General features: G+C 47.1%; 2 protein-coding genes across 4 annotated transcripts in view; both read right to left on the bottom strand.

Annotated features, from left to right (window-relative positions):
• Nucleotides 1–157: 157 nt before the first annotated feature.
• slco2a1 (solute carrier organic anion transporter family, member 2A1) lies at nucleotides 158–16024 on the bottom strand. Its single transcript, XM_084473145.1, has 14 exons — nucleotides 15728–16024; nucleotides 10265–10402; nucleotides 8136–8298; nucleotides 6588–6803; nucleotides 6137–6235; nucleotides 5536–5675; nucleotides 5193–5274; nucleotides 4669–4833; nucleotides 3992–4196; nucleotides 3358–3499; nucleotides 2142–2305; nucleotides 1765–1829; nucleotides 1434–1554; nucleotides 158–1311 (listed from the first exon to the last, which is right to left on the bottom strand). Exons 1-14 carry the CDS (start codon nucleotides 15782–15784, stop codon nucleotides 1191–1193), a joined length of 1878 nt encoding a protein of 625 aa, XP_084329271.1. The 5' UTR covers nucleotides 15785–16024; the 3' UTR covers nucleotides 158–1190.
• Nucleotides 16025–18795: 2771 nt separating this feature from the next.
• ryk (receptor like tyrosine kinase) overlaps nucleotides 18796–25200 on the bottom strand; it is a 40229-nt gene continuing 33824 nt past the window's right edge. Inside the window, exons 13-17 of one of the 3 annotated variants that reach the window (XR_014637014.1) lie at nucleotides 24818–24927; nucleotides 23862–24021; nucleotides 21719–21855; nucleotides 19209–20328; nucleotides 18796–19020 (exon numbers count right to left, since the gene is read on the bottom strand). Coding sequence is in view for 1 of the 3 variants with exons in the window: in XM_084473146.1 (XP_084329272.1) it covers nucleotides 20217–20328; nucleotides 21719–21855; nucleotides 23862–24021; nucleotides 24818–24927 (519 nt within the window). In the remaining 2 variants the exon portion in view is untranslated. Of the gene's footprint in view, nucleotides 20329–21718; nucleotides 21856–23861; nucleotides 24022–24817; nucleotides 24928–25200 lie in introns of all 3 variants that reach the window. The other 2 variants (XR_014637015.1, XM_084473146.1) reach the window with 2 other exon arrangements.

The raw sequence follows: 25200 nt of genomic DNA, 5'->3' as shown, positions 1-25200 counted from the left end.
CCCCCGCTCTCTCCCCCCGGCCCGGTGACATGACGTCATGTTGAACGGAGATGGGAGGATGGAGGTGGACGGTCCGGTAGACTACACTTTATAACGTGTTAAACAACTTGATACAGATAAGACTTTCTCAGACAGACATTAGAACAGACTTAACATGTAATTTCAAACTTTTTATTAATCCGGGAAAAATACTCTTTTATAATAACAAAATACACATTTCAATAATACACAATTATAATAAAAAAACTAAATCCATGATGCCAGTAAACATCCTACTTTGTAGAAGTAAGATACTGTAAATATATTGTGTTGAGTAACAGTGTATAAATGTATCAAACAATGATTATAGGCGGTCACATTAGCCTCAGTTCTTTGAGACAAACATCTGCATGATGAACTTAAATATTAAGCTAAAGTATAAATGTTGCCCGTAGCAACGAGACACCTGAATCGGTACAGTCCTGTGAACATCCACGCGTTTATCCTTCACATAGTCAAGAATCATACTGGCACTTAGACGGTGGTGTACTGGTCTGCTCCCAATCTGTCCTGACACTCAACTGCATCTCAACATCTGTCTAAAAATATATCTCTAAAAACATCCCAGTTTGAGGATTACACATCATGAAAATTAATTCTACTTTGAACAGGAGGTAATTCAAGGTCATGGCACTGAGGTCAAAGTTTGAGTCTTGGTTTGTGTCATTTCCATCAACGCAGCTTAAGTATGGACAGTTCGTCAAAAAGAGGGTTTTGACCTTTAGAATGCAGTGGAAATTAGCTTAGAGCCAGCCAGTGTTACAACCAGCCAGTGTAACACCTGCCAGTGTTACAACAGCCAGTGTAACAACAGGCAGTGGAACAAAAGCCAGTGTAACAACAGCCAGCGTAACAACAACCAGTGTTACAACAGCCAGTGTAACAACCAGCCAGTGTAACAACAGCCCAGTGTAACAACCAGCTAGTGTAACAACCAGCCAGTGTAACAACCAGCCAGTGTAACAACAGCCCAGTGTAACAACCAGCCAGTGTAACAACCAGCCAGTGTAACAACAGCCAATGTAACGGTGAAAATCATGAATTCTCAGCGTCGCAGCAGCCTCGTTACAGGAGGTTGTACAGCGCCGGGGCGAGAGCAGAGCACTGTTACGGCTGTGAGCTGGCGGGCTGTGGTGGTGGAGCCGTCCGTGTTACAACGGCCCCTCCTCCGTCTTCTCAAGACTGTACTCTCTGGTCCTCCGCATCTTCCAGCCCAGCATGACCAGGAACACGATGCCCATGGACTTGAAGGCCAGCTGCAGACCCAGGTACCTGCAGGGGGCCCAGAGCCAGTGTCAGCACTGCCCGTCCAACATCACTGGGAATTAGCAATGGTACACCAACACACGTTACCACACAGCAATACACATTAGACGTGACCAGCTTCTTCAAACCTGTTCCTCAATGTGTTGTTGTCGTAGTAACCACAGCTCAGCTTGCTGCCACACTTGCGTTTCCACCAGACGCAGGACGAGTCGATGGCCATGCCGAACAGGGCAGGAGCAGGAAGCCATGCTTGAAGACACGTTAGCGTTAGCATCACGTTACTAGCCTCTGGACGGCGCACTCAACATGTTTCTCAAAACATTCATTGATTCAGAACAGCAGTGCAAAAAAAATTCCCCAAGGGAATACCGCTTCTGGTAATGGCTAATAACACAACGTCTGTTCACATGTTAATAATTTAACATGTTCAAATGTACGTTTAAGTATGTAGTTCCTTACCAAGAACCCTCATGAGCATGAACTGGATTCCGATGGCAAAAGACTTTTCCTCGGGCGGAACGGTTCTGAAAACAACGTCAATGAAATACGTCAACAGATGAATCACATTTTACAATTCGTGACCATGGTAACCCAAGTCAGCACCGATAATCATCTTAGAAGGCGCTTCTACCGTACATATGTCCTGAATGAGAAAGTATGAGTTAGGGCGGCTTACTTTAGAAACCCTACAGGTCCGGACATTGTTGACATTGGGTTCAAACCCAGTTAAGCACCCTAACCCCCGATATGTACACCCCCTAAAATATCATTCCCAGTTGAACCCAGTTTCACATCCAAACCAGTGGCTGCATTGGGAGTGTTCCCTGGTCTCGTACCGGAGAACCATCATGTAGATGGGGTTGTGGGAGAGGCTGGCGATCAGGCCGGCCAATGAGATGGTGAGCATGACGGGGAGCAGCAGGTGAGGACAGCTGTTGGGGCAGTGTCCGGGCACGGCCTGGGCCTGGCTGTCGGCCACACACCGGCAGCTGGTGTACACCTGAGGACCACAAACACACACATCCACACGGTGTCGGTCGGGACAAGCCGTTGCAATGTTGACCCTTTGATGACATCACAAGTGGGGGTCATCCACTAAGATGCATGATCAGCCTACCAGGCAACCCAGTGGACTGTACCAACTGGTAGGCTGATCCGTCAGAAACATTCAAGTGGCGAAACAGTCACCCGTCAATATCACGAGAAGAGAGTGTATAAACAACACACTAAAGATTCAGATTCTGTAAGCGCTAAATCTTCATAAACGTACACAGCCAGCGAGGAACACAAAGAAACCCACCCTAACTTACGTAAGGATGGGTTAGCCTAGCTAGTATGCTAGCATGCCGCTGGTATCCCCCTATGGAGGCCCTGGGGGTCTTAAAACCCAGCTATCCAGTCTCGGCACTGACCTCTAATAGGCTTCTGTCCAGTCCCCACCAACCAGTGATTACTGGGATTAATCCATGGAACCACCACCCCTGCGCTACGACCGATCGACTGGTACTCCGTCAGCCTGTCGCCCCGCCTCCACCCCGCTGTAGATTAGGCTAGCTAACATGCTAACACGTAGCGCTGCTCCCCTCTGGAATACCCACTCTACGCTCCATGGCTAATTACATATTGATTGCGTTATTGATTGGGTTGTTGTGTTGACCCAGCAGATTCTGTCTCTCTTCAGATGTTAAATTATATGAGGATACAGATTTAAAAAGTACACCGCACTGAAGAGCTTCTGGATTAACCAACAGTGTTGTTTTGTTTCCTGTTAGCACTGAAGAGCTTCTGGATTAGCCAACAGTGTTGTTTTGTTTCCTGTTAGCACTGAAGAGCTTCTGGATTAGCCAACAGTGTTGTTTCATTTCCTGTCAGATGTCTTCCAGCACAGTTTTAGCTTCTGTTCCTTATTGTTGTTCACCTGACCTCTGACCCGTGGGTTACTCTGCCCCCTAGTGGGTGGAGGGGGGGGGGGGGGCTCACCTGACCCCTGACCTTTGACCCCTGGGTGACTCGGCCCCCTAGTGGACAGAGGGGAGGTGGGGGGGGGCTCACCTGGACTTTGAAGGTGTTGTTTGGGTGCCGGGTGAAGTTGGTGCAGCCGGCGTTGCACGGGGAGACATACTCCACACCGTCAGACCCACATACTGGGTTATACCCTCCCTCGGGACACGAGCAGTTAGAGTAACAGACAGACCTGTGAGTGGGGGGGGGGGGGGGGGGGGGGAGAGATGGGGGAGAGGTGAGAGAGAGATAAAGAGAGGGAGGGGGGGAGTGAGAGAGGTTGAGAGAGAGAGATAAAGAGAGGTAGGGGAGAGAGAGGGATAGAGAACAGAGAGAGTGAGGATCTTTGGAAATAACAGTACATCCCACATCAGCAACGACCTTTGACCCTGCTAGGTAGAATAAGGGCCTTTTAAGGATCGGGTGGTTTATCTTGCTCAAGAATGATGGTAGATTGTGGACACTGGGGATTGAACCCACAACCTCTGGAGTCCAACCATGCGACTGCACTATCCTGCCCCACCCTAAAAAAAACTAACAAACACAAAAAATGAACGCAAAGACAAAAGATGAACGCAAAGACAGAAAACAAACACAAAAAACGAATGTAGAAACACAAAAAACTAAAGCAGAAACACAAAACGACAAACAACACCTAAAGTGGACCCAGAGGGGCCGGTCTTACCCGGGGGGTGTTGCGGGGGCGTGGTTGACCTCGAATACGTCCTGCGAGGGACAGCCCATGAAGAAGACGGGGACGAGGAGGAGGGCCGAGATGGACAGCACCACCACCGAGAAGCGGGGGATGGCCTTCAGCGATAGCCCCGCCCTCTTCATGATGATCCCGCCCACCAAGATCCCCACCGCTAGCGCGGGCAGGTTCACTGCACCTGCAGAGCCGGCAGCCAATCAGAGGGGTCCATTTAGAGATACATAGACCTATAGACTACAAGTTAAGATACTACAAATACATCGACTTCAACGTAAATGGACAACAGAAGACTACAAAGAAACTAAATAGAAGAATACGAACAAATGAACTACTTGCAGACAAATAAGTATGATTATAAATCGTAATAAATATAAAAACTACAAATACAAAGACTACAAATACAAATACATATAGACTACAAACAAAAAAAAGTGACCTCTAAACGATTAATGACAAAAAACAACAAACACAGACTATTTATAAATAGATACGTGTAGGATGCTTACAGGCAGACTACCGCCATGGGGGTTTGAACCCAGAAGCTTTGAGCAGGGATTCGACACCCTGAACACTATCTATCCCTGATCTGCCCTGATCCAGAGAGATAGATGAGCACTATCTATCCCTGATCCAGAGAGACTCAGACCCACCAATGAGCAGGCTGCTATCCACGGCGGAGGCGCTGTACTGGTGCTCCAGGAACTTGTTGAGGAAGGTTGCCATGCCGGCGATGACGGCGGAGAAGCAGCATTGGGAGAGGACCAGCATCAGGAAGAACGGACTCAGCAGCAGACGCACCAGCAGACTGGGGAACACTGGGGACACAAACACGGAAATGGTTATATACACACATATACACACACATTTCAATATATATACACACACACATCAGTATATACACACACAGACACATCAATATATGCACACCTGTATACACACACACACACGCACGCACGCACGCACGCACACACACACACACACACACACACACACACACACACACACACACACACACACACACACACACACACACACACACACACACACACACACACACATATAAGTCACTCATTAACTCATTTACTAACTAACTAACTCAATAACTCGCTAACTCACTCACTAACTAACAAACTAACTCACTAAGGGCAACTCGCTTGGTCACTCACTAACTCACTCTTCAGGAAGTCCAACAAAGACGACTTTTGTTTCTTGGTTTCCTCCATCTCCAGTCTTGTGGTCGCTTCAGTCCCATTCACCTGACAAACACAGACATGTACAGATTACAACGTTTATAACAATATTAAACATTGAAATATTATTATGATATTAAACCTTTAAATATGCACCAGACTTGTATAAGGACAAGTGTAAGTACATGTGAGAAGAGGGTGAATATCTAAAGTGTAGCTCAAATGAAGTGTCTTCATGTAAAAAACATTGAGAATATACAAATAAATTGTATGACTGCAATGACTTGGCTCCGCCGGCAGGTGGCAGCAGAGGGCAGAGGCTCTTACCTGGTTCTCCTCGTACATGCTGCGGGGGAAGAAGAAGTAGGGGATGGAGGTGAGGGCCAGGCAGCAGGAGGAGACCAGCAGGCCCATCCACCACGCCCCCACCCAGCGGGGGTCGTTGGGGGTCAACTCCTGGTGGGTCACTGAGAACAGACAGAATCCATCAGAGGAAGTCATGGTGCACGTATTGGTACACGTATAGTGTACCCACCCCCCCCCCCACCACCACACCCCTCTTATGCACTTATTGTATGTTGTACGTCCTGGCACATAAAAATAGTACTTAGTATTGTGTAGCATCCTATCCTAGCTATCTTTGTTGTATAGACGGAATGGGTTAACCTAGTGATTATTATTGCTTGGCACTTGGTTCTATGAACATCCTTACTGTACCAACAGCGATATATATATATTATATTTTTCTTCTGACAAATGTACTTTGTAAGTAAGTCGCTTGTAAGTCGCTTTGGATAAAAGCATCTGCTAAATGCCCTCAATGTAGATGCAAATGTAATCTCTGCTATTCATGTTGTCGTCTTTTTCCGTCTGTTGCAGTCTACTTGTATGTGATTGGTTGGTTATGGGGTGTGGTGTGTGGGGGTACCTGATCCGGTCTTGTCCACGTCCACGTAGACCCGCAGAACCACAGAGCCCAGCAGGTAGCCGAACGCAGGCCCGAAGACAGAGACGGCGAACAGGATGGCTGGGGACCACAGGGAGAACAGGTGATGACCAGAGGGAGAACAACAGGGAGAAGAAGAGGTGAGGACCAGAGGGAGAACCACAGAGAGAACCACAGAGAGGACCACAGGTGAGGACCAGAAAGAGAACCACAGGTGAGGACCAGAGAAGAACAGGTGAGAACCATGGTCTTGTGGGTCACGACCCCCACGACCATGCTTCTCCTGGTCCTGGGGACACGTGCGTCATTCAGAACCACCCCACACAAAAGGAAGGGCCTGAGACCGCGTCCTGGGTCGCCCCCCTCCCCCCTCTCACCCCCCTCCCCCCTCTCACCCCCCTCCCCCCCACTCACCCCCCTCCCCCCCACTCACCGATGTAGAGAGGCGCATTGGCGGCGCCGGCGAAGTCGTCGATGTAGGACAGGCCGTAGGGCTGGATGGGCACCGAGCCCACACCGAACAGCAGCTGGGCCCCGCCCATCAGCAGCCACACCCGGTGGGAGTCGCTGAGCCGCAGCGCCTCCTGGCCCGCCCCACACTCGTCCGGGGAGCTGGCGTTGGCCGGCACCCTGCAGAGGTCATGGCGGTCTGGGGCGGGACGCAGACGGGGGGAAGTGAGGGAGGGCGAGGAGGGAGGGCGGAGGGGAGGACGAGGTAGACAACAAGGGACGGAAGCGAGTGAAGGACAAGTCGAGGCAGACAGTCTGACGGCTTCATTTCCTGGAGATATTTCGAGATATTTTGAGATATTCCGAGCCCCCTGATTGGTCCTCTGCGGCGGGGGTTATGCGGGCCGTGGGAGCGAGCGAGGGGAGAATTGGTTTTAATCTCCTTGGAATCTTCCCTCAGCACAGAGATTAAGGGTCTGCGCCTGATTTAGGCGGGCTTTCTGTCCAGCGCACCTGCAGGCGATCTGCAGATGACCTGGAACGCATCGCAGGCCAAACCGCCGCCAACAGATCATAGCGATCTTAATCACTGAACTCCGAGAGCGATAATCATTTGTTTTCTTGCTCCGCTGTTAAAGATGTGTTTACCCTGGCGACTCGCTGGGAGCTCTGTGGACCCTGAACTGCTTTGTCTGATCATGAACACTAAAGCCTGAGGAGTCGAAACGCAGCCGGAGATACGGAGTGGGGCTCCACGCCAGTGCTGGGGTTAAGGACTCTGAGATAGAGATAAAGGTTGACTAAAAGTCAGGTAGACTAAGGTCAACCAAAGTTCAACTAAAGTCACTAATTCAGTGACGTCTGGTCATCAAGACGTCACTGAATTAGTCTCAAACTCTCAAACTCGCATAGGATGCGAGTTTGAGCCTCCTTAATGTACGCACTTAGTGTATGTTTGTTGGGTTACCAGTTATTTTATTTGCTCATTTTAGTTTTCTGGGTTGAGAGAGTTATTTAGAAAAAAATCCTGTAAATATTTTTTCTGAGGTTGTTTTTCAAAAACGTCCTGCACTTAAAAATAGTACTTAGCATCGTGTAGTGTCTTATCCTAGCTATCTTTGTTGTATACAGGGAATGGGTTAACCTAGTGATTGTTAGTGCCTTGCACTTGGTTCTATGAACATCCTGACTGTACCAACAGCGATATATTGTTGTTTCTCTTTCTTCTGACAAATGTACCTATTGTAAGCGGCTTTGGATGAAAGCGGCTGATAAATGCCCTGAATCTAAATGTAAATGTTAAAAGAGTCCATCATCCTCTGAAAATGCAGCAGGAACAACATCGTGAGACAGAGTTCGCTTTGGAGAGGCGTGTGACTGACGGCAACGTGGGTCTCCGGTGGTCTGTGTGTCGTAGACCTACAGCCACGGTGTCGCCACGGCGACAGGAGGAGGAGGTGGACTTCGGTCGGGGACCGGGGTCCTCCCCATCCTCCTCGACCGGAGGAGGTGTGGCAGGAAGTGGTCTTACCGTGCAGCACAGAGTCGAACTGGTAGGCGGGGTACAGGAAGTGAGGTAGTGTCAGCATCAGGGCGCTGACCGCCATCAGCAGGCCTCCCATCCCGATGAACCTCGGACGGTTCACCCGACTTCCGAAGTAACTCACGAACACGATCAGGACGGTGTTGCCGACCTAGGAACACATGGTGCACACACACACACACACACACACACACACACACACACACACACACACACACACACACACACACACACACACACACACACACACACACACACACAGGTTCAGTAAGTGAAGTAACGTAAAGTGAGAAGTCAACAGACTTCTCACTTAAGAACATACATTTACATTTTGGGCATTAAGCTTTAATCTAAAGCAACTTGCAATAAGTACATTTGTTGGAAGAAAGAGAAACAACAATATATCGCTGTCAGTACAGTAAGGATGTTCATAGAATATTGTTAGTGCCAAGCAATAACAATCGCTAGGTTAACCCATTCCCGTATACAACAGAGATAGATGGAATAGGATGCTACACAATAGTACAAAAGTACTATTTTTAAGTGCCAGGATGTACGACATACAATAAGTGCGTAAGAGGGGTGTGGGGGGCAAGGGGGGTGGCTATGCAAAGTCTAGGTGAACTCTGAACAAGTGAGTCTTGAAGACCTAGAACCTTATTGAGCTCTTAACGCTCACATGGTGCTGGACCATGAGAAGCTGTCCATGTGAGCAGAGGTTCCCCAGAGTTCTGAACAACTGTTCCACACCAAACACAATGTTTTCATATATCAGCTGTTTGCACATCCAGGGGTGTATCACGTTTCAAGCGGTCTATCCCATTTACTGCTGCAGTGTTTCTCTGACGAACTATGACCCAAATAAGAATGAACACAATACTACTAAAACCAAACCGATTCCAAGTATCTGAGTGGGAACACTCGACGGAAGAACATTTACGAGGCCAAGTGAACTCTCTCATGTTGTTTGGACGGGTTTTATCTAACTGGGCCTGAGGACATGGCTCAAAGACCACACCAGGCTGAACCATACCCCCCAGACAGCGGGGGTCGGACAGACACCGGGTTGTACCAACCCCCCAGACAGCAGGGGGGGGCACAGATCTCCCTCGCCTTCCTGTTGATCTGCTGTTGTGCTATCAGAGACACAGATCTGGGACCTGTGTGTTCTCTGATAGCAGAGCGAGAGCGAGAGTTCATGCTCTCTCTCTTTACTATCTTTCCAATGGCTCTCTCTGTCTGTCTCTCTCTCGCTATCTCCCTGTCTGTCACTACCGCTTTGTCTGTGTCTCTCTCTCTCTCTCTCTCTCTCTCTCTCTCTCTCTCTCTCTCTCTCTCTCTCTCTCTCTCACACACTATGTCTCTGTCTGTCTCTCTGTCTCTCTCTTTCTCTCTCTCTGTGATTAAAATGCCTTCCTGTCTGAACACATGTACCTGGAAGACTTAATGTCGAGGAAAGGAATTCCAATAATCTCGCTCCATCTTTCCCTCTCCATCCTCTCTCTCTCTCTATTCTTCTGTTCACCACACTTTAATACTCACTCCCCCTTTCCCTCCCCCCCTTTCCCTCCCTCACAACCTTCAACTCTCTGCCTCTCGTTCTCTTCGTCATTCAAATCAAGAGACGCAGAGACAGAATGAAAGAGAGAAATGATAGAAAGAGATGGAGGTTGCAACATAATGAAAGAAAGAGAGACGGGGAGAGAGAGAGAGAGAAAGATACAGAGAGAAAGTGAGAGAGGATGACTGTTTGTCTGAGGACAGAGAGAGAGATTTATACTTTGACCTCCTAATTTTTCACCTGCTTTGACAATGTTAACGTTTGTTTGTCATGCAAATAATGCTTTGCCAATACATTTAATTTGAGTGTGAGTGAGAGAGAGACAGGAAGTCAGAGAGGGAGACAGAAAGAGAGAGAGACAGAGACAGAGAGGGAGACAGAGAGGGAGTGAGATAGAGACGGGGACAGAGAGAGAAAGAGACACAGAGGGAGACAGAGACAGAGAGGGAGACAGAGAGAGGTTGACTGAGTGTCTCACCTCGTGCAGCGAGGACAGCGTTCCTGAGGAGGAGAGAGAGAGAGGGAGACAGAGAGAGGTTGACTGTGAGTGTCTCACCTCGTGCAGGGAGGAGAGGGTTCCTGAGGAGGTGCTGCTGAAGCCAAAGCGCCGCTCTATGGTGGTGATGGAGCTCTTGAAGTAGGAGCTGTAGAGCAGCTGGGTGAGCTGCAGCAGGCCGTGACACAGCACGAACAGCTGGGGGCAGAGGTCAAGGGTCAGGGTCAGGCCAGGCCAGCTCCTCATAGAGGGAGTGATGAAGAGAAACTTCTTTTTAGGACACGTCGGCCAGCGAAATATTTGATTTAATATTAGAGCATGATCATGGGAAAGTACAAGCAGCAAAGTTACCAAGGATACATTCAGTGAGACAATGGGTGAACAAGATTCTTAAAGGGAAACGTTTGCATTGTGGGTAGGGAATATACAGTTAACAAAGGTAAGTGGGAGTGACCATTCTGGAGCATTTAGGATTGGCGGGAGAGGCCAAGTTGATTTGTAATACACTATGGGGAAGTGGACATGTCTGCAAGTCTGTTAAACAGGGTTGCAATACACTAAATCTACACAACAAAGAAGTCAGTCGATTGGCCTGGCCTCAGTGGCTCCAGTGAGAATGCAAATCTGAACTACCTTGACCTTTCTCAGTTAGAGAGAGGAAGGGTGCTATCTTAAAGTCCAAGGAGAATGTAAACAGTTCCTTTTAGATTGACTAGTAATTATATAAACAAGGTTAATGCAAGGTTTATAATTGTGTATTATAGTTCTGATTAATATTTCCATGACATGGAGGCTATCAGACATACACACACACACACAGGTGTTTGCACGAGCTGGGAAATAATCATGGTCTGCACCCCCTGCTACGACGTCGGACAAATAGCATTGATCCGATTCAGGATTCCATGTATTTACCGACTTTCAGGAATTTTTATGCGGAAACTGAGCAGCCTGTGACTTTTCGACAACGCACCAACGAAGAAGTCCTCACTTATATCAGAAACATAACAAGCTAGGGGATCGAACTAGCAACCTCCCGGTTACCAGTCAACCCGCTCTACCTCTTGATCTAAGCTGACCATAGTGAAAGGGAGGACGTGTTTCGAGAATCGGATGCACATTGCTGGATGTCTGTGTTTCTGGTGCGTCTGCGACTCGAACCCGATGCCAGCAGGGTCCACCTGATAGACAGCTGACTGATTGTGATACAGGGCTCAGCCACTAGGGGAGGTGTTACATAGCGCGTAAAGCATCACCAAGTGTTGTTTAAATGTTTGTAAACACAGTCCACTTAACACACTTCACATACACTACACAAGACGGCTGGTCGCCTAGCAACATCTCGTCTGTCGGTTGGACGTCGACAGACGAGTTTCCCGAAGATGGGAAGGAAAAGGGAAACTAACCGGTCTTAGCCGGTGGACCTGATACCAACTGATAAGAATGGTTACTAGTTACAACACACTGCATGGAAAGGCTGTATTGACGTCACAACATCAAAATCCTAATAACAAAGCCACATACTTCACATTCTGCTTGGCATTCTCTGGTTGGTATTTCGTTTGATTAAATATTAATAATTCTCTCTGACCCCCGAACACACAGAGGCACAGAGCCAAGTGGCCCGCTGGCTGCACACCAAACAAATGGAACAGGCTCCTCGTAAACAGACCGTACACAGCTTCAATACACTGGGGTCGCCCAGGGGTATGCTGGGATTTGGAGTTCTTTCATTAAGAGACAACAAGGGATTAGTCCATGAGAGAGAGACATGGGATTAGTCCACAGAGAGAGAGACAGAGAGGAAGGAGTGAGAACAGGGGAGAGAGAGAAAGACAGACAGAGAGGGTGAGAGAGAGAGAGAGAGAGAGAGAGAGAGAGAGAGGTCAGAGAGGGAGCAGAAGAGAGTTGGATAGAGAGGGAAAAAGAGAGAAAGACTGACAAATTCACAGATTGTCTCTTTCTCTTTCATTCTCTCTAGCTTTCCTCCTCTCTCCTTCTCTCTCCTGCTCTCTCACTGACTCTCAGTGACTCTCTGCCCCTCTTTGTATTTCAACTTCACTGATTCTCTCTCCCCCTCCCTCAAGAGCAAGAGAGCAAGCGACAGCAGGGCTACAGAGAGGGAATGGCCTCTTGGTTCATCTGTGGACCAGAGAATGCTCTCATTAAAGCACAGACTTCTGGTTCGTTAACAAACACAAAGCGCTCTGCTCCCGTCCCCCCCCCGGACGTCAGCTTGCGCCCTCTCTCCCTCTCCTTCTCTCCTTCCCTCCCTCTCTCCCTTTCCCTCTCTCCAACTCCAAACTCTTTGATTGTCCAAATGTTTAGACGCCGGTCGCTGGCCTTTGTGGGAGAATATTTAGCTTTCAGACGGCCGGTCGAACCCTCGCACGGTGAGACGCGACAGCAGATAGAAACCCTGAGGAGGTGGAGCGATACGCTGGTCCACAGCCTCCAAACATCTCATATTGTGTTGATACAGAGGGAGGGATATTTATACAGGACGTTTGTTCTGCTAGAGACTCACAGAATGCATTGATGTCTGTTTATTAGCGTGCATAATATTTATGAGGGCCTGATTGTGATTAATTAATCAATGTTTGGTACGAGAACTTAGAGATGTAGCTCAGAGCTGGAACATTTATTATATAGATGAAAGTATAATGTATATTCAATATGTATAATATACAAACAACAGCTATAATAACTGAAACATCAAATAGATGTATCATGTATAATTCTGTAGAGCATGTTTAATGTATCCAACATACAGTATATAATAAATATTCCCTGCTGAACTCTGCTCTGACCCACAATGCACTATTGACCAAACTCTCATATTAAGATGATGAACGACTTATGAACGACCGCAGGAGCCATAAGTCACTGTAGGGGGCCGTGGGCCCCGTATCTAGCGGTCGTCGCCGGGTGTGGAGACCTGGAGGAAGTCCCTCCTCACATCTCCATGACGACCCCCCATGGAGACACGCGCTGGGACCATTAGCCCAGACAGCCCTGGCTTCCTACAGGAAGTACTTTTAACACAGGAAAACAGCTCCCAGCTCTCTAGCAAAACAAGGAACCGCGATGGAAAGGCTCGCTATAGCCTTGATATATCTGAAGAACTTCCTGCTGAGGAGGAACAATCTCCCAACATTCTTCTGCACAATAGGATCAAGATCAAAGCTCTGACCTTGACCCCCCCTCCCCGCCCCCGCCAGGACGCGACCCTCACCCCTCAGAATAACTTCTGGCTCGTAAATCTCCCACGAGATGGAACTCATCCATGATATCTTGTAATAATGATGATAATAATAATAATAATAATAATAATAATAATAATAATACATTTGATTTATAGAGCTTTTCTAAATACTCAAAGAAGCTTTACAGAGTGAACACAAAATAAATTAATTTAATAAGAACTTATATAAGTAAAAATATAAAAAAGGAGGAAGGGGAGAGAAGGGAGGGAGGTTATGTGGTGAAAGCGATCTTAAAAAGGTTATATACACTCTTATGGCATATCTACGTTGTATAATATTCTTCTGTTTTAATATTGACATACAATCAACGATGGGCCTATTCTACTGCTGTGTGTCTGTTCAAGATGTAATAAAGCACTGAGGATGAAATGCCTTACTGTAACAGAATCTAAAGGCGGCCATGTTGTCTTGTTAAATACACCACGTTTAAAATCCAACAGGGAACAAGTGCGGCGTTCTTTTAAACCAAAACACAAGAGGGAAAGGAACTGCGTGTTTTATACGCAGGTGAAGGCCAGAGCAGAGTCAAAGTCGCACCGAAGACAAATAGTGATGAAAGACAGCAAACACAAAGTGCTGAAAAGCTTATTCTGCTGCCATCAGAAGACAGATTCCAGCAGACCATGTCTGACCGGCTCTGCAGAGCAGGTTCACCGCAAAGTCTGAACACACTGTGAGTGGTAGGCCTACCTAACACACAGACCTCCCCGCACTCTCTCTGAAACACAGAAAGAGTAATGATGGACCTCGGACTCTGAGGAAATATTGCATTAACACCACAGCACAGCGAGGGCTGAGGCTGGATTCAGATGTATAGGACATCATTGATCTGCCTCATGTTGCTTTATATATACTGTAGGTGCAGAGAGAGGATTATGAATAGGTTCATTATTTATTTGGATGCATAACAAATAGTTACATGTGTGTGTTACATTACAGACGGTTATGTTTGGAGGAAAATTTGAAACGTCAAAGTTTAGTTAGTTAGTATATATATATATATATATATATATATATATATATATATATATGTTCTGGCAAGGGTTTGAGTTGGTTAAGGTCCAGATCAGGGTCTGTGAGTAAGCAGCAGAAAAGTCTGCATCGGGATTCAAGCTGAACCTACAGACACCCGCGCCTGGCTCAGAGGCTGTGGGGAATGGGCCTCTGCTCCCCAGGGGGGTAAAGGAAGGCAGCCCTCGCTGCTGGTTGGCCCAGGGACGAGCTGTGTTCTCTGGGTGAGCACCAGACCGTAGGGGGGAATAAGACTCCTGCTGTGTTTAAGGCTGCAGCCATTCCCTTCATCCCTGTTGGACTTTACTTTACAACTGACGCCTGCGGTGACAGACTGCAATCAGCATCTACTGTCAATACGCTGTGATTAGCATCAGCTGGCCAGTAGTTACTGTAAATACTGTTGATTGCTGATAATCGTCCCACACAGGAATACCTTCAGCACTGGTGGACATAACAAGTATGGCTATTTCAATTGTCCTTTATATATGTCTATGTATAGTGATTATATAGAATAGGACTATATAAAGTGAGTATGGTATACAGGGCTATGATTATATTGTATATAGGAATATATATAGTGTATATTGTAGGCCTATAAAGAACAAAAAGTACTTATAAATTGCAGGGCCATATTTCTTATGACCTTGAAAAAGACATTACTCTTTTAATAAATGTAGTACATTACTAATATATGCTTTAATATTACCCAATGTAATTTCAGGTAGGCCTAATTTACATTCAAAACGAAATATTTCAGTATAGTAAAAGGTAGGTCTAGGAAGTTTTAAGCTCCCTAATTATTATTTTTTTTACATTCGGCACCAGTAAGCAGGTTATTTAAAACTTTAAAATATATATATTTGAAAATCTTAGTTTCTCTTTTCGTACCCAATACTTATTATTACTTATTACTTTTACAGTTAAGTTACACCTCACAAACTCACAGACGCGACTAATGCTCGTTTATGATCGACAACTGTTTGCACTGATCAGCAGAATCACATTCAGCGGAGTCTCACTGTCCTGCGCTCCGAGTTGTGCTTCAGACATTCATGCATCCCCATTCACCGTTGGAGGGATTGTTCTCGGCAGAGCTCCGGAGACATAACCACACGGAAACACTGACTGGATGTGTATCTCGACATCTCCTATCTGCACATCTCCTGCAGGTATGTTATTGAGACTCCCTCCACCACACCGCTCTATAGTCACAAATCAGAGCTCCAACAGAAGAGAAGCATACCTTGATGTTCCCGAACAGCCGCTTGGATTTTTTCATGTCTTTGGAATATAACTCCATGATGATGTCCAGAAGGTGCTGGTCTCTCTCTGCGTGCAGGTCTGCTGTGCGCTCAGGTTGTCCTCCTCCTCCTCAGAAGGGCTTTATCAAAGTGCTTGATGTCGTCAGCGAACTCTCCTCCCACAACACAACACAACGCACTCTCTCTCACTTTATTTCCCGATAAACGTGACGCGTAGCTCTCCAACACAAGAACATTTCAGATCTTATTCCCCTGAAGGAGAGACCTCCAGACCGGACCCCACTGAAGGAGGAACCTACAGACCGTGTCCCCCTGAAGGCCTGCAGGGGCGTAGGAAGCGATCCTGGGCCGAGGGGGCCAGGCTCAGCGGGAGGCTGGGGGCTCCTCCCGACGTCATGCTGCTGTATTTAAGCCCTTTCTACTCTTTTCCAGCAGCAGGCCATACGACTTTTTAGTATATACTGTAGCGACCATGCAGGGCTAACATGGGAGAGACTTGGGAGGTTCATGGGGGGAAGTCGGAGAGAGAAGGGAGCGACACCACGATTAGTCATAATCGTGACTAATGGTTCTGATTAGCTAACTTTGGATAACAGCCTTGTTATTTTTATGGGCACTCTTCCAACCCCGTTATAAAGCCGGTATAAAACTAATAAAAATAAAAATAAAAACACGAGAAGGACTGTAATAAAACATGGTTCCCGGTTAAACTTCCTGGTCATTCAGATAGCTAGCAAGTTGTGTGGCGCTTTTCATTTAGTCTCTTTCCATAATTGTTGGTGTTTTTTTCGTTCAAACCCGAGTTTGAGTTGATTTGTTTCTTTTTGACATATAGACACATCTCGTCATAGATGGCCATTGTTAGAATACTTCTTATGTTTGCAAGAGCGCTACTCTATGGAAAAGGATTAGGGCCACATGTGATTATATTTTTGGAGTTCTTTAAACTCAGAACCCAAAAAGAAAATATAAGTGCTTTTAATAATCCTGGAGGGCTACTTTGTGCTCAAACCATGGACAAAAACAATGTCTCCTGTTGGACCTTACTTAACAACTGACGCCTGCAGTGATAGACTGCAATATAATAACAGGCTAGGATAATATAGTAAAGAGTCCAAGCCAAATGCAATCAGAGTTGTGCGTTTCCTCATGAGACACCCTGGGCTCCAGTCCCACTAATTAAACCTTTTTATTCAAAGGTGCCTTTAACCCAGGCTTTAAAAGCAGAGCATCTGACTTGAACAAGCGCTCAAAGAAGGCCTAATACATAGACACATTATATATAAATAAAATGTTCTAATATTGTCTTGTTTTCATTGGGAGAAATATGTAATAATGGGCCACAGAATTGTCAGTATTTCCCACTTATTGTGTATAAAATACAGGGGGTAAATCTCCACACAAAGAAAACACACTTCAAATAGTTACTTTGAGTCCAGAGCGACTGGACCAGACTGATTGATGAGCCCAGCCGAGCACAGACCCAATGGCAGGAGGCTTATATTAACAGCCAATGGAAAGGCCATGCAACAAGTTAAATATAATCTGGCATCAACGCTCAGAAACCTCCTTTAGCAAGCCGCCATCACAAGACGCATAAAAGTTCCTCGTCTCGGTCCACAAGACCTGCGGTGGACTGGCAATAAACGTCATGTTTCAGTTAAACCTGCTCCCTGGTGACATGTCGCCAACCAGATGACATGCAGTGACTGCTGCTGGTTTGGACTGCAACACAACTCATGGGTTCTCCTTTACCGATTGGCTCAAATCAAGTGTCAGATGGTCTGGTGGACAGTGTCACATGACATGATCTGGCACCTGTTTGAGCCAATCAGAGGACGTCAGTTACCTGTATTAGACCAGATGTACAAAACAACACCATTTGATTCTTATTTCACTGATCATCAATTCAACCTAGTATGTTGAAATGATGGCTAAGCATCTCAAAGTAGCAAAACCCTGGCAAGGGGCAAGCAACTAATTATAATTAACCATAAAAACAAAACATCAACACTGAAAATTAACCACGCAATCCTCATGCCATATTCCTAAATGCCGTCGTTATAGAATCCATTTTACTTTTTGATAGTTTAAACCTGCCAAGTTGTATGCGTTTATTACCGGCAGAGCGGTTAGCCGATAAGGACGATGTGAGAGATTACCACTTATTGTCTCCTGGCTTAGCCACATCTGGGCATCCTGCCAACAGATGAATTAACGTCTCACTGCTTCCACGGTATACTGTACATCAATATCAACTGTACATCTCATGTACTGTACAGTAAACACTGTCCTATACAGCGGACATACATCCTATCCTGATGCTGCACAGTACCACAGCCATGATACAGTAGACTCTACTGCACTGGTTACCTACAGTAACCCTGTACTAGACCATACAGTGGATACTAGTTACCACTGCACTGGTTACCTCTGCTCTCTACAGTGACCCTGTACTAGACCAAACAGTGGATCATTGATCTAGATCCCATCCGTGTTGTATTTTTGGTCACATCATACTGGTTACGTTTGCATGTTGAATCATACAAAAAACTGGTAAGTTCGCAGGAATGAAGTCCTGGGAGTCCTACGTTCTAGAGAAGGGCCTCATCTCTCATAACGCACAACTCTTGTTAATTGGAAGCAACAGCAGCTGTGTCTCCACATCCGCAGAGGAGCGAAAAACGCAGACCCCCAGTGGGAAACCGGGATCACCGCCCTGGGACTCCTGCCCGGCAGCTTGGTCCTGGAAGTAGATCCAGTCCCCCCTGCCAGCGGAGGGATACGCCGACTTCACCGCTGAGCTGGAGCACGCATCAATCAACAACCTTTTCATTTATAGAAGCAAAAACATTAGCACTTGCCAAATGTCAGGGCTGTGTACTTTAGATCAACGCTAAATATAGCCCTACCAGCCCGTGAACATTAATCTGTAATCACAGACTTTGCTCCTCCAGGTCATGGGAGGAGGAAAAGGGGGAATCGGTTTGGGGAGCAGGGAACTAGCCCAGACTAGCGAGGAACCACAGCCAAGGCGTTGTTGAACAAGTCCTGTTTAATGTGTGAAGAAGATTCATTCAGAGCGGCTGGGAGCCAGCGACCCGATGCAGACATGCAGTGACCTCAGCACTCCTCCCAGGGACGGGGGCGGGGGTTAGGAGTCTCTCGTGTTTCACAGTGATGGCTCCTGTTCCACATGTTCACCGATAAGAACAGAACGCCGTCCGGGTCGTGGTTTCGGTCCTGACGAAGGTTCTGGTTCCTGGTTCTGGTTCTGACGCAGAACAAACGTGCGTTGTGTCTGATGAGCCGTTACAAACATACGAAACCGGACAAAATGGCGGAATTCACAAATCTGAAATGATGGCAAACCATGGCAGCAAATAAAAACTATATATATATATATATATATAATATAAAATTAAAATAAAAAACGTCAAACAATAACTTCTGATTGATAACCAATACGAGTACACCAACCAATCCATCCGTTCATCTTGAAGACCAGGCGTGTCGTGTGAAGGTGGGATGTGACCTGCTGAGGTCAGAGGTCATCAATGGGGGTCTGTGGCACGTGTTTTTAAAATTTTTTTTTACCATGTCGTCCGGAAGAAAAAAAGCGAAAATATAAGCGGCAACATCCGTAGAGCATCGTTAGGGGTCGCCATGGAAACGTCCATCTGAAGAAGCTCCTCGTACCGAAGGACAGCCCAGCCGAGCGACTGGAGAACAGGAATATATACAAATAATACCATGGATCGCCCCCACTGGAACACTGCCTTACTGGTCCACTGGTTCACCCCCCCACTGGTACACTCCCCCACTGGTCCACCCTCCCAATGGTCCACTGGACTGACCTCCCACTAGTCCACTGTCTCTGGTAACCACTCTGCAAAGCTCCACCACAGGGACCACACAAGCGTGTAAAATACTGTCTTTAAGGTTGGGGTTTCAATTCCATACATGGTAGCATACTGGGAGGGGGGGCAGTACACGGGGACTCCTTGGCAAGGCAGGGGAGGGGAGGGGAACCCCCAGCACCTTTAAAGCTTGTGGAAGATATAAAAAAATTACGTAACAATGCTGTAAAAATTTAAAACCGCTATACTATTAAAAAAAACGTCTTTACAAAATCCAACCGTAACAGATGCTGCTTTCTTGTTTTGTATAATATATATAACTAATTAAACGTTTGGTGTAATTAGTTCATATACATAGTTCTGTAAAAAGGCACGATTTCATCCCATACTCCACAAGATGAGGGGTCTCAGAGGGAGGGACAATAGAACGCATCCTGGTGGTTCTCAGGGGGAGGGACTGTAGAAATGTTCTGTGGTTCTCAGGGTGCGGGACTATAGAAAGCTTTCGGTTTGTTCTCAAGGGGAGGGACTAATGAAATTTTATGTGGTTCTCAGGGGGGCGGGACTATAGACAGAGTGAGGGCGGGACTATAGACGGCGTGGGGGCGGGTCACACGTAGGCTCCCAGGGCGGCATGGAACTCGGTCAGGCACTGGACCAGCTGCTGAAACTTGGGCCGCTCCTCTGGGTCCAATGCCCAGCAGCACGCCATCACCGCAAACCTGCAGGGAGCACAGCGGCCAATCAGAATGGAGCAGGAAGCACAACAGCCAATCAGAGTGGAGCAGGGCACACAGCGGCCAATCACAGCGGAGCAGGGTGCACAGCGGCCAATCAGAACAGAGCAGGGCACGCAGCGGCCAATCAGAACGGAGCAGGGCACACAGCGGCCAATCAGAACTGAGCAGGGAGCACAACGGCCAATCAGAACACGACACCCAAGACAACACTAACCAGAACACAGTACACACTGCATCCAATCAGAACAAAGAATCAAACCCTGACATCCAATGAGAATACAGAACCAGACCCCAACGACCAATGAGAATACAATGGGGAACAGAACAACCAATCAAAGACGAAGAACCGGCAGAGACCCACAAAAACAACCTATCAGAAGACAGCAGGTAACAGAACAAGCAACCAATCATAAAACAGAACTTCAACAACCATTCAATATACAGAGCAACATAGAACCAAGGCAAACAGGGCCGAGTGTGGCCCTGTTTGCCCCCCCCCCCCTCCCCGGGCAGAGGAGGAAGCTGATCCCATCAACACCTATTCTTGCTAAAGGTCAAACAGCGAAAGAACAGCGTGTGATTTTGTGCAGGACTGATTCATGTTTTCATTTGGTTTGTTTGTGGAGGGAGGGACGGCCCTACAATCAATCACTACTCTGTTGTTAGGGAGACGGCAGCCTCTCGTTCGCTAGAAACACACTCGCCACCTGCAAAACAACCTGTGAAAACTGAATTCATACGCTCACCTGCCGATTTTCTAGGTCTGGTTCTTCTAACACTGTCCTGTACTTTCTGCTGTGTCACTAAGAAAACCCTTAACTGCACCTACTAACTTTAAGTCTAAATCCGTTGTAAACACACTCATGTAGTGCTGGAATGTGCAGTGGGCTTGTCCTGTTCTCTACTGTACTCTGAAGAGGAGTTCAGTACTAGCAAACATCTCCTGGGTGTTTGAGTAGTAGAAACCCGAGTGATGGGAACCAGAAGACCAACACGGCCCCCTGCAGTGTCTACATAATGATTCTAAATATCCCTGCGAGATCACAATCTGAGGGGATATTAATGAGAGTAGGGAACAGAAAAAAAGCATGGGCCATTAAATATTAAATCAACTAACAGTTTTCTGTTCTGTTCTTTAGATCGGCATCTTACGGACGATGATCAGTTTGGCATTCGTAAAGTTACCGATGTCTGTAAAGTTAACGATGTTCATAGGGTGAATGATGTTCATAAAGTTTGTAAACTAAACGATGCTCGCGAAGTTACAGATGTTCGTAAAGTAAACAATGTTCGTGAAGTTACCGATATTCGCTAAGTTTGATGTTTGTAAATTTGTAGCATTTGAGGCATTGAGGGACGTTAGGTGACCTACAGCTCGTCAGGGCAGTTGATTGGCTGAGCTATCCTGTAGCCATCCTTCAGGTAGGCGGACATCTCGAAGGGGTCGATGTCCACGTAGGGTGTCTGGCCCAGGGTCATCAGCTCCCACAGTGTCACACCAAACGCCCACTGGGGAAAAAAACACCAAAACAGTGACTACACAATGACACAACACACAGTGAACATGCATCGACACAACACAGAATGAATACGCATCCAGCTCAATGCATTGACAACACAGGAGCGATGAGCATCACATTACTTTAGGCATTACATTACGTTAGTCATTCAGGAGACACTTGAATTCAAAAGAAGGCTGATACATCCTGTTCGACTGTAGTTACAAGAAGGAGCAAAGACAATTTCCACTCTGAGTCAGATAAGGGAGTGTGATTGCCAAGCTTACAATTAGGATTGAAAGTTGAGCAATGGTAATTATGATTGAGGAACAAAACGTTTTACAGAAACAACACAAGGAAATGTTGGCAAAATTCACGTCAGATATGAAATATTCTTACTAAATGTTTTGATAAGGAGCTCGGGAGGGCTAGCTAGGGTTCATGCACTTGATCAAGGCACTCAGTGGTTACTTGGATGCCAACATTTTACATTGATAACAGAAAACAAACCATCTACATGATAACACATTTTGGACAGAGACTACAATATGGTCCTTTGTGAAAAATAAACAAATTAAGTTAAGTCTATCAGCATAATATCATACACTCATGTATCCACATGGTCTAGCCCCGGTAGGAGACACGCAGGGCTCGTTTAGAACCCTTGAGCTTCCAATCAGATTGGGTCAACGGCCGACCACTGTAAACATAGTGCCACACCATTAAACCAGGGTCCCCCGAACAACAACACACACTCCCTTTAAAGGACATGTGGGGACTTCAGGAGCAGGGAGAGAGAGAGAAGGAGGAGGAGAGACTATAGTGATGAATGGGGAGTGTGTAACGTGAAGTCCATTCATGGAGGCGAGGGTGCCAGTGCTGGACGTGTGCGGGCCGTCTGGAGTGTGTCCCGCTGAGATCACCCACGACACCGGAGCCCCCCTGAGGGAGCAGGAGGGGCCCCTACGGTACCCTGGAGGGTGAGGGCCCTTCAGCTGTTGTTTATGTCTGGCTCCTCTTTCCTCGAAGTGTGTGAGTAAAGTTAATTGCCAAAGCGTCATAGCGATATGTATATACAGCGGTAAATAGATTTCTGACTGGCATTTCTTAACTGTAAGTGTATGCGTGTGTTGACCGGGGCAGGAATAGGGGGTAGGGTGTAGTGTGTGTTTCCAGTTAGATCGGAGCAGTCTGACATTTCCAGGTGACTCTGGGGACCAGTGGAGGCAGGGAGGTCGTCCTGCTACTGGGGGGGGGCGTTAGACACATGGTGCTGTTCTCTGTACCTCCCTATCCTCCCCTCACACACAGTGTACACTGCCTTGTGGGGACCTTGCCTTGACCACATGAACACACACAGCCTTGAGGGGACATTACGATACTGTTACCACACACACACACACACACACACACACACACACACACACACACACACACACACACACACACACACACACACACACACACACACACACACACACACACACACACACAGGAGGGACCTGATCTTTCTAGTCGGGACAGTGGCAGCAGAGTGGTGTCATCAGCACCATGTGACCTGTGGTTAGGATGACACAGGCCCACACCCCTGATGACCGCATCAGAAGTTCCCGTTTCAGCATGTGACATTTGATGGAGGTCACCATTGTCACACATTCGTCCATGTATCAACCAACTTGTTTCGTCTCATTTTACCTCTGTGATTTGACAGCTGGATTGGTGACCCCTAAATGCTCCAATCAGGAGACAGAGAGATGGATGGACGTATAGATGGATAGAAGGGGGAAGGAGAGTGGTGGTCCACAACATAACCTGATGGCAACCTAGAGCAGGATGACCCTTAATGCTCCTATCTGACCGAACTTTAGATTAAAGTGTCTGATAAATGACCAAACGGTATATTATTATATATTATGTACTAATAACCTTTAATAATATAGTTTACACGCTGCTTTAACAGGAACAACATAACAACAGTGAGCCCCAGAGTAAAGAGCAGCTGCTCCGGTGTCTCACCACGTCGCTGGCGCTGGAGAAGTCGTGGTTGAGCAGACTCTCCAGGGCCATCCAGCGGACGGGCCGGTTCTCATTATCCCCCAGGCAGTGGTAGTCCATGGGGAACAGGTCCCGGGACAGGGCGTTGTCCGTGATCTTCACCTGCATGTTGTCATCGATGCTGGGGAGATGGGGGGGGGACGGTGTTATGCATCATGAGGAGGAAGGCCACACACAACATGAGAAAAGGTACTGCAAGATTTAAGAGCTGTAATCTGAGTCAATTGGAATCGCCTAGCCATCTGTTCTCCTTGACTGTGAGCCTGCCTCTGTATGAGAAAATATACCACCAACAAACAAAAAAAAGAAATATTCAGATCTTTGTAATGTGAAGACAAACCAGTCGTATGAGCCTTATATAGGCACCCCTCCTCCCCTAGTCCCTCATAAAGGAACCAGACAACGGACCAGGGAGGACCAGGAGGGTCATCCATCACCCTCAAAGGAAAAGGTCACCTGGGACTAGAGACCCTTAAGTCATAACACTTGATACAGGTGCACAAAATGAGCGTATTCAGCTGCCTTAACCCAAAGTTTAGAGCAAGTTTGAGTTTATTTTCTGTTCCAGGCAACAGTAACGGAATACGTTGCACTAATAGTAATGGAGCTAACCCTGTGTGTGCGTGCGTGCGTGCGTGTGTGTGTGTGTGTGTGTCCACCAGGTTACGTTATATTTATAAACTCAGTCAGCCCTTGCAGCCCTTAAACTCTTTGTGAAGCTACTCCAACTTCAATTGTCTGCTTTGTCGCTCGGCCTCACTGTAATTTGCGTTGGATTAAAAGCAGAAGGACGACACCAGAATGTAAATAGTGGAAGGTGAAACACAGGTGGGACCCAAAGCTTTTAAAATGGATTGGGTTATAGAGCCGTCTCAGGAGGAGGGAGAGGGAGAGCAGCAGGGAACCCCAACACTCACACACAGTTCCTGGCAGCCAGGTCTTTATGGATGACCTCTCGACGGGCCAGGTAGCTCATCCCACACGCCACCTGGATCACCATGTAGACCAGGTCCTGCTGAGACACCGCCTGGGAGGGGGGGGAGGGGGAGAGGGAGAGAGAGAGAGAGAGATACAGAGACAGAAAGAGAGAGACAGAGACAGAGACAGAGAGAGAGAGAGAGGTTAGACGGTTTATTTAAAAAACGTTGCACCACATCCCTCTCATGGCGGTCAGCAGAAAGGTGTTTTCCACCAGAGCAGAGTGCACTAGTGTGTGCAGGAGATGTCGGTCTCTGGCGACAGCAGCAGTGAGCAGGTAGTTTGTGTGGCGGTTTCGTGTCGCTCCAGCAGATAAGCATGA

This window comes from Micromesistius poutassou (genome assembly GCF_964030765.1).
Source record: "Micromesistius poutassou genome assembly, chromosome: 9".
NCBI lineage: Eukaryota > Metazoa > Chordata > Actinopteri > Gadiformes > Gadidae > Micromesistius > Micromesistius poutassou.
Note: the sequence above shows the minus strand (reverse complement) of the source record. Positions and strands in the feature narration are given on the sequence as shown.